The sequence below is a fragment of the Lampetra fluviatilis genome, chromosome 10 (genome assembly GCF_964198595.1).
Source record: "Lampetra fluviatilis chromosome 10, kcLamFluv1.1, whole genome shotgun sequence".
NCBI classification, from domain to species: Eukaryota; Metazoa; Chordata; class Hyperoartia; order Petromyzontiformes; family Petromyzontidae; genus Lampetra; species Lampetra fluviatilis.
In genome coordinates, this window is record NC_136284.1 from 8,024,372 (window position 1) to 8,039,899 (window position 15,528).

Here is a 15,528-nt window from a genome sequence, read left to right on the forward strand (position 1 = left end):
CAAGGTCAGTCACCAATCAGCAGGTTGTACTTTTTACAATGGAGGCAGTTGACTGACAAAATAAAAAAAATATCAATATCATTTAGGAAACAATACATGTTATTATTTTTTTACCATGGAACGCTTTCAATATTTTTTTCCGGAATTTTTGCAAAATGTTCTTACTTCGGTTTTACATATCTAACATAGTATTTTGCCACTTCAAAGTATTTGGGGAGACACGTTTTCTCATCTTGAGAGTTTAAAGTGAACAAAACTGATTTTCGGGAAGAGAGATGGATTGCTTTGGAGTACAAAGCTGCAACAAAACAGCAACTGGCATGCTGTGCCCAGTCAGAGAAGCCCACACTGTGAGTTAGCATCTACCGATGAACACCAACTCATCAATTGAAATCGATTCTTATACTCACAATACGTGCATCAAATCGGGCATGTACGAATCAATGATTTATGATTTTACTGATCACATGGCCATGCTACATTTTGGCTAACTGAGCGGACGCACCCGATTCAGTGAGTCATCACACAACTCACTCCGAGCCCACGTTACACCTCGCAGTTATGGCTTTTAATAGCACAACTTATGCATTTACAATTCTGTGGCCTATTGCTCCAAGCCTCGAACACCCCCAACACCTATTCACACGCGAGTGTGAGGGAGTGCGTGTCTCCACGTACGAGACTGGTTTGATAGTTGCTACGCTGTGAAGAGGGAAACAAAAACTGGGCCGATCGATGCTTTTGCATCATGAAATCACACACCCGTGCATGCACGGAGACAGCTTCACACAAAGGAAACTGTGCCATTGCCCGTCAGATGCACGCTGTGATGATATTGAAGTGCGGGGGTTGTAACGGAGGGCTCAAACATGACTATACAATTGCAGCCGTCAAACAATCCGTTCACGGGACATGGTCAATGCAGGCTGCTACCCAAAGTCTTAAGTTCTTTGTATATTTTGCTGTCCTGTATCACAGAAGCCTTCTGTCCGGATTTATGCGAGTTTCAGTGCCACATGATGTTCAACGTCGAAGGTGTAAGCCGAAGCAATTGCCGTCGTCCCTTTACGTAACGTTGCTGAGAATTTTTCAGAAGAGGCAAGCTCTACGCATCTGCGATGCACAAAGCGCCATACCTCACACTCAACTCCATCAGTGGAGATCAAGAGGTCATCAGTGTGCTGCCGCGGAAATCAGTCTGTGCTCTCTCTACAGTCTCTTGCTGTTTTCCTCCACAGCACACACTCTGCTTGCTGATATGCCCTGTATAAGTACACAAGGACTTGCCACAACACAGAGCATGGTCAACATTGTGGGGCTACATGTAGTCAAGCACACACACACACATCCACTGGAAAGCCACACAGCCAACTGCGATTAGCCAACACCTATTCACGTTGAAATGGCACAAGAGCAGGTGATGTGGCTAATACCATGATCGGCTACCTTTGTCTCCGTTCTGCTGATGTTGACACACTGCACCAGGGGATAATATAATGCTGAGATGACTTAGGGGAGGGCCTGGATGAGTTCTGATACCACTTACCACTAATGTCACTAATAGCACATACATATTTAACAAGCTTTCACGAAAAATCCTTATTCATAATTGAATCACAATAACTATTGTTAAATGTCGATACTTGCTCTCCAACACAACGATTTGCTGAAGCTGTACAAAACACTGGCACGTTTGCTCACGTGACAACTTTAGTAATCGGCCATGTTGGGTGCCGGAGGGTTTACAACATGCATTTTACTTGTGTAATCTGACCCAAATATCAATTATGAAACGCACACATATATACATATATACACGTAAAACAACCACAAAACAAACAATTTTCGCCAGTAATACTCGGTACAGTGTTATGGGCAGTAACATACACAGTAACATACACAGTACAATTGCAGTAACATACACAGTACAATACACGGTACAATGTTATGGACAATCAAACCAAATCTGCTTCCTGCACATGCATTATAGAAACATCAAAGTTATAACAACACGGCGTCTAATAACAAACAAATATGAAAACTTGTAGAAAACATCACACATTCAGCCGCATTTTACGGGTCTCGCCACAGCACGATCACAGATGTAGTTCTATTTAAACACCACATCTATCAAAATGCAGATGAAAGGCACAATGTATCAAACAGATGAAAAAACAAAAGGCCTCTGTTTCAAACGCAGTGTATCGGGGAGTAAATTTAAACGGGGGTCACCCGCGGATGAAATTATCCGAACACATAAAAAGAAGCTCACGATGGGCTAACATTCCATAATTATAACAATGTCAGTCTATTTCCCGCTCCGTAGCAGCAGATTAAAATGGAGCATTAATTAACAAAAAAACAACCCTACGCGGGCTGGGATGACAACGGGTCTCGACAAGGGATGATGTCTGAGAGGACGTCCACGGAGAAGATGGAGTGACGAAATCAACTCCGGTGCAGGAGCTCGATGGACTGTTGCATCACGTGACCATGAGGGATAGCGACGGCCTGAGGAGGGCATCATCCAGCAGTGGATAAATGATTGCTGTTGTTGGCAGTTATGATTACACAAACTTTATAAATGAAATTCAGGGACGAACCTCCGTATCTGACGAAGATCATCATTTTCGGGGACAAACCATAGAGGTGACCCCAAAGCAAATATGACAAATGAGTTTAATAAAAGTTAGATTTCTGATATAATACATATATGTTGAAAGTGAAGATGATATGTTGCGTGAAATAAAAGTCCCTTTCTGCTGAGGAAATACGACCACAACATTTGGAGTCAGGTCTGCGGTTTCCCCACCCGATATTGTGAAGTCGATTAAACTAAACTGAAATAAAAGGAAAAATGAATTATTACAAAAATTGGGGTTTGTGTTACTGGGAAAGTACTTTTTTTTTAAAGTTGCCAAAACTCTTCTACTTTCAACAGCAGTTCCTGAATCGGCACAAAGGTGTGAACCGCATATGAACCAAACAGCAGAAGCGCTTGATGTATGCGACAGACAAAAACGTAATAACAAAGGCAACTTTGTTAACCCATTAACTAATTCCCTTTCATTCTCTGGCTGTCAATAGTTTTAGATCAGATATTTTAGTGGCAGCAAAATATCGGAGAACGTTTATGTCATTCAAAGAACCTTTATTCGGCTGAAATAAGGGAGTCAGATGGCAAAAGTAGATCCAATTATGAGCTTTATAATAGACATATGTGACTGAAGACCACTTAGTGAAATACTTTCGGAAATGTGGTTGCACTTAGCAAATTTGTTTATGGCGGTGATAGCATTTCAGCAGTACACGGTGCAACTCAAAGGTGGGCTGTATTCCAAAGCCACACAATTATTAAAAACTGTAAATAAGGAAGTTATTTACGAACGTAAAAAGTTATGTATTTTTAAAATTATTAATGGGTCTGTAAGATAAGTCAGGATATATGCGCCAGCATTCTGATTATTTACAATCCAATTATGGGCCCAATTGGTTTATCTGTTTACGCTAATCGAACCCACTTGATTTAATAATTATCAGGCAGATTCAACGTATTCTCAATATGTGAGAAAAAATATGTGGGATCATTTTACAAATGTGCGTCATCCTACGCCGAGACAAATGATTATCCGCTGCAAAGTTGTAGATAATCTGGATTGTTGATTATATTCCTCAGATAGCATTATCTGTTAACTATCCATCGTCAAATAACATAATGTGAAAACTATCATACACTTTGATGATAATGAGATAAACATACTTTAAACACCGTGTCAGTAATGTACAATGTGGCACATATTACCAACCCTGCTGCAATTTCAATCGACCCGCAGTACTGCTGCATTACAGCTGTAATGATGAAAATTAACAATGAATTACAAGTGCTATTAATAAAACAGCATTGATTTCAATCTACGAAAAAATGTGTATAAAATAACAGCACTCACATTCAGTCAACTGTGCCTGTATGAAATATTAATTGAATATGAAAATGTGCAATTACAATTTCATTGCTTTTTGGCAATAAATTATAAAGACAAATTTCCGGACCAAGTCTTATGCATGCCACATTACTCAAAGACTTAGTCATCAGACTCCAAGTCATCAATACTTCGAGATGTAAGATTATCTGATACACTGACACTGCGCACAATCTGTGCCGCTGCTGCGTTATGGAAGCGACGGGCAGTGGCACAGTGCTGTGAACCCAGCAACCTGGGTTCGATTCCTGGCCACAGCTCTCGGTCGCGATATCTAAACCATACTCTTAGTTCTTTCGGTAAAGTCACGTAGGTAAAAAATTAAATTAAAATTAATAAAAATAAAACAATATTAATTTTAATTTCATTGTTTACCTACGTGACTTTACCGAAAGAACTAAGAGTATGAATCCCTGCAGTCATGAAAGCTTCAAATCTATAATTAATATCTAAACCAGTCCCAGACCCCCGTCATTCACCCACACTTGTAGTAAAGTATGGTCAAACAACCCCCATGATCAACGCAGCCGATAATCGAACTATTCGGGTTTGCTGGGCGTACTGCGATACCCACTGTGCCATCACTCCTTCACTGAAATACTCTGTCCAGCTCTTTGTTAATCCCCTACTAACCCTCAACGTGTCAGTCATGGGGTTTTCTTGACCAAGCCTCGCCACGCTGGTCAGTGTGGGTTTATGGAGGGGGGTGGGATGGTTGGTGAAGTGCGGTACGCCAACCATTGTACCGCTGCTTCACCCACTGAAAGACAATACACCTCATAATATATTCATTTCAAAGAGCCAGAGGTTATGAAAACTGGACAGGTGCCTCCCTATGCGAAAGCAGTGTTTGTCTTCACCTACTTTTCTTTAGAATATACAGCCATTGACGGTGGCGTTAAAGTCGTGTGGATACAAGGCTCACGAAACGAACATAACATTTCACATGACAGTTTGAGAATAAGAAATAAGGATTTTAAGGTCGATATATTAATAGACATCCCCCTCCCCCCCGTCCCCGTCCAGACAACAACATTGAAAAGGATAGTTTTACGTTCCATCAATATTTTGGGCAACATTATCTGCCGTGTGTTTTTATTTTGGACCCTATCCTTAAGTCGTGCATCGTGGTTGAAGTTCTATTGACAAGGTTCCCTGACACGGTTGCCAGGAAACAATTCCTCACGCAATTGTTATATTAAACACTATTTAAACTATTTTGTATTTTACCAGGTAAGGCCCACTGAGCTATATAGCTCCTTTTCAGAAGCAAGCTGGCCACAAATGATAGTTCAACGAAGTGGCTTACCACGTGGACATTTATAGCAGTCAAATACTCTCATCGCATGTTTCTAAATGTGGAGGTAAAAACCAGAGGATTCGGAGACAATTCCACGCGACCACGGGGAGCACACGCAAACTCCAAATATACAAGCGTCAGGGTCGGGATCGGACCCACAACCTCCTGCATACCAGACAACGTAGTTAACATCTCAGTACCATGGTGCCCTATATTTGCGCAGGAACAGCAAATTACCCCCTTGTATTACAACTCTTAAATGTCGATAAGTATGGTATTAGATAGACGGTATTTGTAATCCGGAATTATAGTGTAGGGCAGTGACGCTTCATGGGTAGTGCATTTGCTGCTCGTTGCAGAAGTTTGAGGTTCGAACCGCCGGCTTGCCCCGGCTAGTAACCGCGGGTGTATGTAAGTATCGTCCGCTTCACGATGGATGTTAAAGGTTACCGTGGTGTTATTTTAAAAGATAAAAGGCAACGTGTACTGGCGTCATGGCCCACATTTGGACAATTATTCGAAAATTACTGGACTAGAACAACCAATAGCAACTCTTTCCCCAACATGGCAGATATATTAACGTCCATTTGCTTGCTGGTGCTTTGTTCACCTTGTGCTGCACAGCTCTGAGACGTTTTGTTCCATCATGGGTGCAATATAAATGCAGATGTTATTGTTATTTACGAGTACACAAAAGCGAATGGAATTTACACCAAAGTCTCCCATGAACGGGAAACGGGGAGAGGTACAACTGGACCAGGGTCACAAGCTCAGGGAGCACCCTCAAAAATTCCAAGCATTTATTTTAAACATGGGAAGGGATGGGGGGGGTCCCCCAGCCAGCATTACTTTGTGAGGCCCCAAATTCCCCTCAATAGGCCCTGTCCACTCACGTGCATAATCAGACGCCCTTGCAGAATTGGCGTCTCGTGAAGGATGGCCAGTGGTTGCGGCAAAGAGGGCATCTTTGACTTGCTCTCGATTTAACAAATCAATCGCTATCAATGGCACGTCCAGACGAAATGGAAGGCAGGGCAGCAGGGCAGCGTCAAGAACACTTGTTCTGGTGGGGCGCGAGGCAGCTTAATGGCAAATCATGCTCTCTCGGTCCCATCACCCACACACACATATAATCAGAGGACACATACAGTGGGCTACAGCATGAAGATGTACACGTACAGCCCTTTTTTTCAATCCACCATTGGATAAGGGCGCAGTAACGCTGTGTGCACCATGGGAGATATTTAACCTAACTTTACCACGTGGGCCAGTGCAGGCTGATGGAGGCTGGGAGCATAGATATATTGCAGCATAGTACTGTCGTCAGCATCATTGTCATCAGCCATTGTCTATCCACTGCTTGATGAAGGCGACCCCACGCTGTCACAATCCCTCACAGTCCGAGGCTGCTGCCATCAATGACTCTCCTGCACATATGCTGAGCTCATCGCTTCGTCTCCCGCGATGTCATCCTTTTGGACAAATCCTCTCCTTTGACTGCCAACCCAACACCAGCCCCATCCGCCGACCATCATCCAGAACAACGTGCGGCCAGAAATATGTCTTAAGGAATCCGACGATCAATCTGATCAACATTATACGGTGCGAAGAATTGACACCCGATCTTGGTGCAACGTAACATGCGGTTGACAGAGCGTTACAAAGCAATGTGCCACCGAGGGCAATCCCCAGGGCCTGAAAAAACAAGCAGCCACGGGGAGGGGAATCGGAAGGGGCCCCTGAATGATGAAGGTCTCCGAGTGATGTGCTGTGCAAAATCAGCTGGTATTCTTCACTTGTGCCCCAAAAATCTCTGGTAACGCCGGGTCCAGTGCCACCCTGCAGAGAGATCCGACGCCTTGTGTTGATTCCAGGGGTGTGCTGTATGAACCGAAATGGCGCGCGCTGTAACTTTTTTCCGCTACGTCGCAAATTCGAAGGAGGACCGTATGATGAATGAGGACATTTCCACGGATCTGGTGAAAAAAACTGTTTGTTGTTGGTACTGTGGAAGTAAAATTCAAGCTTAGGCTTTTATTTTCGAAGGCGTTATTTATTTATTTATTTAAGACCTACCCGGTTTTTTTTTAGCAATGCACCAGCTCCAGGAGTTAATGCAAATCAAATGCATTGCTAAATGGGATACGGACTCTAACAGCTGGCATAAGTTCCACTGAGGTTTCTTACGATGTATCAATGGAAAAAAATGTATGTTGTTTAAGTCACCTGAGATATGATGAGGTAGAGCTATATAGAATTATATGAATTCATATGAAATTATCTCTCTGTTTCTCTTTGTATTATAATTACTCCCCCCACCCTGCCACAAAAAAGTGTATAGTTTTAAAATATTGTAGTGTTAGTATCCTTAATTTAACCCAAATCAATATATGCCTGGAAATACAAATGATACATTCCTCTTTTAAAAGGGTGATCTGAGTCACCATAATGTAATAATCATACAAATTGAGCCCTAAAACGGCCAAGAAAAGCATAAAAATTCTGTATGGAGTGTACAAAATGTTAATTCAAACCCTTGTGATCTCTATTTCAGGTTTCAAGCACATTTTGTTTAACCAGGTGAGAACTCAACATCTCTACTTGCTTCACAGAATTCAGGTAGTGGGTACTTACAGCAGCAAGAGGACGAGAAAGCACCCACAGCAAATTGACCGTTGAGACATGGCCAACAGAGAGATCACGTGGGTGAGGAGACTCCAGCAAAACCAGTGGCATAGACCTGAGACAACACAGCCAAGAGCCTGAGATGGAACTATGGGTTTCAGCCACCACTGGTTAAACTAGGTTCTCAAGTCTAGTGAGTAAGTACATGGGTTCATTGTGGTGAGCAATGATTGCACACAAAATACACCTATAATTATGAAATATTCATTTCAGGTTGATTACAAACACAATATTACCTTGCAACGAAATGAACACTGCTGGCAAGACATACAGAATGTATGCCACCTGACATCCAGAGCTCTTACCAATAATATCGGGTAACCCAACAATATTTATTTACCTAGCTTGACTGCTGGTCAACACCCAGAGGGTCAAAATCGGTCCAGAGTTTGCTCGCTTGCCAAATCATTTCGGTCTCAAAAGCCAATAGGCCAATGCTTATATATGACAGTCTAAATAAGATATAGTTTAGAGTAAATAATTGTACATGGCCTGCTCTCTAAGACAAGGCAGTGCACTGTTCACTATGAGAGATCCAAAGGATTTATATTTGAATCTCTCCTAAGGCTGAAAGCACAACTGGAATATAATTGGGGGCGCAAAGAGAAAAAGTGTGGAATCGCAGGATAACGGTCTTATTTCAGTTTGGAATTTCTGCCGATGAATGCGTCAGGGTAGTAACTTAGTGATGGACTCACAGGGAGGGCCAGCTGAGGAAAGTTTCCAAAACGTGCTTAATTTTATAAAGCTTAAAAAATTATTAAATATTTTGGCGTTAAACTATTTTAAGTTGTTAATTTATTTAGATTATTTGTTAAATTCTAATCGTTTTCTCATTCCGTATGCATTACCTCTTATTGGTTTTATGAAATAAATTCTAATTTTAATATTGCCTTCGCAAGCAAGAGTCAAAAGCCTGTTTGAAATGTGTCTACTGAGAGGTAAGTAGGCAAGCGAGAGACATGGCTTAGCACCGGTTTTCAAATTCCTCATGCCAAGGTTAGCTGATAAGATAATTGAGCATTGATTGCCTAACCAAACATTTACATTGCATGTAATTTGTATCAGTGGGCCATCGAATGGGTAACTCTGAAACACTTGAGTCGGATGGCTTTTGCAGCACACACAATATGACCGGCTTGGTGAAGTAAGCAGCGCCGAGCCTGGACAGTGCTGGGATGGGCAACAGCCATGGATTACAGGCGCCACGGTGATGAGATGTTAACTACTTCACCTGGTATACAGGGTGTCGAGGGTTCGATCTGGACCCTGACGCCTGTACATTTGGAGTTTGCATGTTCTCACCGTGGTCGCGTGGAATTTTCTCCGAATCCTCTGGTTTTTACCTCCACATTTAGAAACATGCGTTCAGAGTATTTGTCTGCTGTAAATTGAGCTATCATTTGTGGCCAGGTCGAGTCTGATAAAGAGCTATATAGCTCAGTGGGCCTTACTTGGTAAAATTAAAAAAAATTGTTTAGTAATAGTTTAAATAGTTTAAGGATTACGGGACGTTCATTAGGGCGACACTCTGGGCAGCAGGGAACGGTGCAGAAAAAGTCAATGTTATACTGTATGCTCTATGCTGCTTGTCTTCACAAACCTGTACGAATGAAGTATGGTCAAATAACCCCGATGACCCGCACGGTTGTGGGGAGGCCCTCATCCAGCTTTTATTGAAAAGGGGCTCTTCACGTATCACGGAGAATCTTCAACATAATAAACTTAAACGACCTCGATGCAAAATTAATATTTTTTGTTAATGCTATGAATACATGCTATCCGGGAGGACCTCTGCGTTTTCACAGTAATTGCTAACTGTGTATGTGTTTCAGATACAGTACTTTACATAAATGCGTAGCGTGCAATACACTGACACATGTAGGCTAATGAGAACTGCAAGGTCAGAAGCTACAGTATAATTTCTGCAGAGCCTCTAGAACCAACTACTGTACAGGTCTCCTTCGCTTTATGTGGGTTTGGTTTGTCCGGTTTCGTTAATATGCTCCTCACCTATTTCTACCCAAAACACGCGATATGCGGCAAACATTCACTCATATGCAGGCTATGCGGTCAGACGTGGACAGCACTGTTTGTGTACTGTGTGTACTGTGTGTACTGTGTGTGTACCGTGTGTACTGTGTGTACTGTGTGTGTACCGTGTGTACTGTGTGTACTGTGTGTACTGCGTGTGTACTGTGTGTGTACCGTGTGTACTGTGTGTACTGTGTGTGTACCGTGTGTACTGTGTGTACTGTGTGTGTACTGTGTGTACTGTGTGTGTACTGTGTGTACTGCGTGTGTACTGTGTGTGTACTGTGTGTACTGTGTGTGTACTGTGTGTGTACTGTGTGTACTGTGTGTGTACTGTGTGTACTGTGTGTGTACTGTGTGTGTACTGTGTGTACTGCGTGTGTACTGTGTGTGTACTGTGTGTGTACTGTGTGTACTGTGTGTGTACTGTGTGTGTACTGTGTGTACTGCGTGTGTACTGTGTGTGTACTGTGTGTACTGTGTGTGTACTGTGTGTACTGCGTGTGTACTGTGTGTGTACCGTGTGTACTGTGTGTACTGCGTGTGTACTGTGTGTGTACTGTGTGTGTACTGTGTGTACTGCGTGTGTACTGTGTGTGTACTGTGTGTACTGTGTGTGTACTGTGTGTACTGCGTGTGTACTGTGTGTGTACTGTGTGTACTGTGTGTGTACTGTGTGTGTACCGTGTGTACTGTGTGTACTGCGCGTGTACTGTGTGTGCGACTTGGCAAGCAGCTGTCTCGTGCGGTTTCGCTTTGGGGGCCCTTTTTTGGAATGCATCTACCGTATAAAGCGTGGGGAATTTTAATACAAACGGAGGACCCCAATTGTGATATACTAGACCAGGGGTCGGCAACCTACGGCTCCGGAGCCGCATGCGGCTCTTTACGGGCTGCTTCTTGACGATATGTACGTATGTACAGTATGTACTCAGATGCATTGCGGCTCTTGAAATACTGAATTTTGTACCGAATTGGAAAGAAATGGCTCTTCTTGTTATTTTGGTTGCCGACCCCTGTACTATACCCATCGTATCATGTATCATATCATCAGGCATAATCTATCCACTGCTGGATGAAGGCCTCTCAAGTTTGTTTTGGTTTAAACAGGCTACAAATCTCAAAGCCATCATAATCTCCCGTGGTGTTGAGATGCGACAATACTTCAAGTTGCTGCACACTAGTTCACGTAATCATTCCATCTCCACCACGGATGTGCTCTCAGATGCGTCCTTTCATTTTTCTGCTGCCACTGCCCGGTTAGGCCTCGACCACCGGCCATCATTCAGATTTAGCAACGTGGCCTGCATGTCCAAACCCACGTTACATCTGTTCTTAGCAGTCAATACGATGCCTCTAACTTACATGTGGTATCGAGCCCGCTAGCTCCCTTTTGTTTCGTCTCAATGTAATTCCAAGCATTGCACATCTCAAATCCCACAAGGGATGGTAATTTCACACAGAGTACAACCTGTTCATTTACCTGTCCACGGGGCTTAAGGATGAGTTGATTTTTTTTTTTACAAATTTGAATATTAAATATTGAAATATCTCACCGTTTTTTTTTTTTACAAATCGCTCATTCTTGAGCTGATGTAATTACCGCTCTTTATTGCGTTATTGCATGCATTCCGGTGTGCAGAGTTAATAATTGAATTGAAAAAGCCGTTCTTGTTGGCCTTGCAGTCAAAGAGACCCAAATCGACTCCGACTCCGAGCGGCGCGGCTCGAGGCGACCTCCAGCTGTGGCCGCCGCGTGTGAACCTCGCGCGCGATGATGACCAGTGCAGCCTCGGGGGGGGGGGGGGGGGTGATCTCCGGCCCCAAGGACCTGGAACACCGCGACCAACTCACGTGCAGGATCCATCCCTGAGCCTGAGCCAGTTCTGCAACAGACTCAGAAACGGTTGCTGTTCTTTCAGAGAGCCGACTTCATGAGTCAAGTGATGGACTTGACTCATAAGAGTGCGCAAAAACAAATGTTCTTGCTTGCTTACTTAATAGTCTGCGGTGGTGCTTTTGGAAGTAAAGTAAATACACGGCGTGGTCCCCGCGTGCTGGCTGCGTTTCCGATGCGCGGCTTGGCTGGCTGAACTGACGCAGCAACAAGGCTTCCACTCCCGTCCAATAATTATTATAACTATAAATATTCCTTATTTTTAAAAATGGTGACGTCCCCCTCCCGATGAGTCTGAGCATCACCGCGTGTCGTCGTCATCACCGTCGTCATCATCATCTTCGACACTGCAGCAGCCGTGATCTATCGACTGCTGGATTAAATACTCTCAAAAGTAAATAATAGAGCGTGTGGCGTTGTGCTCTGCGTGCTACGGCCTCCCCCCGCTTTCAACTTTAGGATTTCGTCAAAACGCCCTTCTCTATGCGTCTCATCATCACAGTCTGCATGTTCCATCCACTGCTGGACGAGGACCCCCCCCCCCTCCCACTGAGCCGTCGCCATACCTCACGACGCTGCGATAACAACAACAACAATATACCCAGCATCCATCCGCACGCGAGATGCTTTTATCGCTCCATCTCCGCGAAAGATAGTGGACGTCCCCTCCTCCGGCACTCTCTCTTCCCTTACCCTTCCTTGGCCCCCACTCGGATGCGAGGAGTCTCGATCACCGCCAGCCATCACCATCATCATCCATCGACGCGTCCCGCCCAAACCCCACTCACTTTTCTCAACGGTCAATATTATGCCACTAAAGCCGCGTTATGTGTTCTCTAATTCACGTTGTTCACTCTTTCAGCCTCCCAATGTAAATCCGAGCGTGTCGACGGCGATAGTGCACACCAATCGCAGGTCTTGAAGACGCTGCATTGAAGTTCAGTAAAAAAAGAAAGCGCATCAGTTTCCCGGTCCGCTCATAAACGTATTACGTCTTAGTCCTGAGACCCATGCGGCTTTTCAGACCAATATTAACCGGCAGCATTTGCCGACAAAAAAAATTCGTGATGAAAAACTCATCAGCCGACCCTGTTTGCTAATACAAATACATGTCCGTCTGGGTTTCCTATATTTTCCACAACAACAAATATCATAATGAGTTTGTAAATCAATTGTATCACGCTGTGACATTGTGTATATAATTGTTTTTTTTTCATTGGGTCATTTATCACAGCACACAGACAACATGCATGACATGTGTGTGTTATGTGTGTCCGGCCCTGTATCAATGCGGTGTGTTTGGTGTGGCGAGTGACTATGTAGTACCGCATCATCGACGACAACACGGTCTCTCATTGCGCGACACTGTGAATAGGCAATTATAAGTGGTTCGTTGTACTCGTTCTCCGAGTTTACGAGAGGTCTCTACAATTCTTGATATACCGATATGAGCACGTGCATTGCAGTCACATGTCACCCGGGCCACATGTATACAGTCCATAAATTAGCTGAAATGCGCGTATAATTCACGGTACAACGTGCGCAAACATAAACATGCCATACCGTGCATAATATACACACACACACATTGACTGACATACAGACTACATATTTATTCTCCACTCATACTTGCGAACGCATGCACGCTTGTGCTGTGCCATCATTTCCATATTCACATACACGCGCACACATACAAAGATGACCCGCATAGCCTACACAGGCTGCCGGGGCAAGTGCTGGTCTCGAGTACCCCCTATTCAAGTGCTGTTAGCGAGTACACACCCGCGCGCGCGCACACACACACACAATAAACGCACGCACAAGAGACACAGGCACACACGCGCGCGCGCGCGCACGTCACCTTTCGCTCGTCCTTGTCGTGGGGTCGCCTGTGCTGCTGCGAGTCTCCGGTCTCCTTGTTCACAGCCGACTCGTGGGGCACCGTTGAATTCGCCGGGGCACTGATAGGGGCAGAGGGCACGGGGACAGGTCGAGTAGGGTTAGGGGTAGACGTTGCTGCTGGCTGCTCCTGGAGCTGCTGCTGATGCTGCTGATGCTCGAGTCCGTTGCGCTGACAATGAATGATCCCGGCGCCTCGCTCCGCCTCGCCTGCCTGCGCGGACAGCCTGCTCATCACCACCTCCTCCTCCTCTGTGCCGGGACGCACCCTGTGCCTCGGTGACCCCGACCAACGCCCGCCCGCGTGCTGTTGCGAATAGACAGCAAGCGCGAACACCCTCCTCCTCCTGCTGCCTTTCACTCCCTCCCTCCTCCACTGCGCCCCCTCTACTCCACCCCAAGTAACCCCCCCACCAGCACCAGCACCACCACCACCACCACCGTATCCCAGCCCCACACAGTATACCACTCACACACACGCACCCCCTGCCTCCTCTTACACCACCACAACCACTACCACCGAACTACCACCACAGCGCCTCCCCACCACCCCCGGAACCCCCCACTACCACTACCCCCCCCCCCTATCAGCACGACCGTGATCTCCCCCCACAACGCACCACCGACCACACGCACAAAGCACTCTCGCTCCACGCCCTCTTGGCCAAGTGCTCCTCCCTTTATCACGCCCAAAGCCACGAGCACCGCTCCACACACACAACCACCCACACCCCAACCACCAACCACCCTGAGACAACCGGTTAAGTCAAGAGTACAGCGTTAAACAACCAACCCCTTCTCTCTCACTCTCGTTGTGTTACCGCGTGCGACTGACTGTGTTTCAGTGACACGCACGCACAGACGCATCCTCTTCCCACTCCACCCCACCCACTTTAATGCCGGCCCATGACCTCCACCTCCTATTCCCGGAATGGATGCACTGATGGATGATTGGGTAGATAAATAAGTCATTGGAAGAATGAGTTCAATGATGGGTGGGTGGGTGGATGAATGAGTTAGATGGCTGAATGATGAGTGAGGGGATGGATGAACGAGTGAGTAAATGGATGGATCAATTAGTGAATGGATGGATGGGTGGGTGGATTAATGAGTGAATTGAAAGTTGGCTAAATTAGTAAATGGATGGGTGAATGTGGGAATGAATGCATGGGTGGATGGATGAGTGAATGATGGATGAGTGAATGATGGATGAACGAGTGGAAGGATAATTGAGTGAATCTACCACAGCGGGGCGCTTGGGGGCGACTCTGCGCTGCTGTCCAGGCAGGCGCGCGTGAAGCTAACCGTGTCATAGGGGGGGGGGGGGGGGTGTGAATATCAGTATTATTATCAGTCATGATCAATCCACTGCTGAATGAAGGCCTCCATAAGCTTCTTACCATCGCTCACGGTCCTGCGATGCAGCAGTCAGTCGAGCGCTCGCACAAGCGCTGATTTCGTTGTAATATTGGGGCGCGTTCCATCATTTGGGCGACTTTTCCTCCTTCCGTGTCGACCACCACCCGTCATCCCTTCTCGCAAAGTGTCCTGCTCCCAAGCCCTTATGAATTGAACAATCTTAACAGTCAACGTCTAACACCGTTTTGAGACTAGGCTCAAAAGAAAGCTGTCTCTGGTGTAGACCAATCTGTTTCAAAGACAATGCATATATTATCAGAGTATGTTTTTTTTTGCATTCTGACCACAAGTATTGTGGTTAATGCAGACATGAT

At 45.1% G+C, this 15,528-nt stretch overlaps 1 protein-coding gene across 5 annotated transcripts in view; it reads right to left on the reverse strand.

Moving 5' to 3' along the window:
* LOC144934524 (RNA-binding motif, single-stranded-interacting protein 1-like) overlaps positions 1-14,608 on the reverse strand; it is a 276,390-nt gene extending 261,782 nt beyond the window's left edge. For 3 of the 5 annotated variants that reach the window (XM_078860392.1, XM_078860390.1, XM_078860391.1), the window contains exon 1: positions 13,758-14,150. In XM_078860392.1, the coding sequence (XP_078716518.1) occupies positions 13,758-14,030 (273 nt within the window). In that variant the 5' untranslated portion in view covers positions 14,031-14,150. Of the gene's footprint in view, positions 1-13,757; positions 14,151-14,588 lie in introns of those variants that run through there. The other 2 variants (XM_078860394.1, XM_078860393.1) reach the window with 2 other exon arrangements.
* Positions 14,609-15,528: the final 920 nt, after the last annotated feature.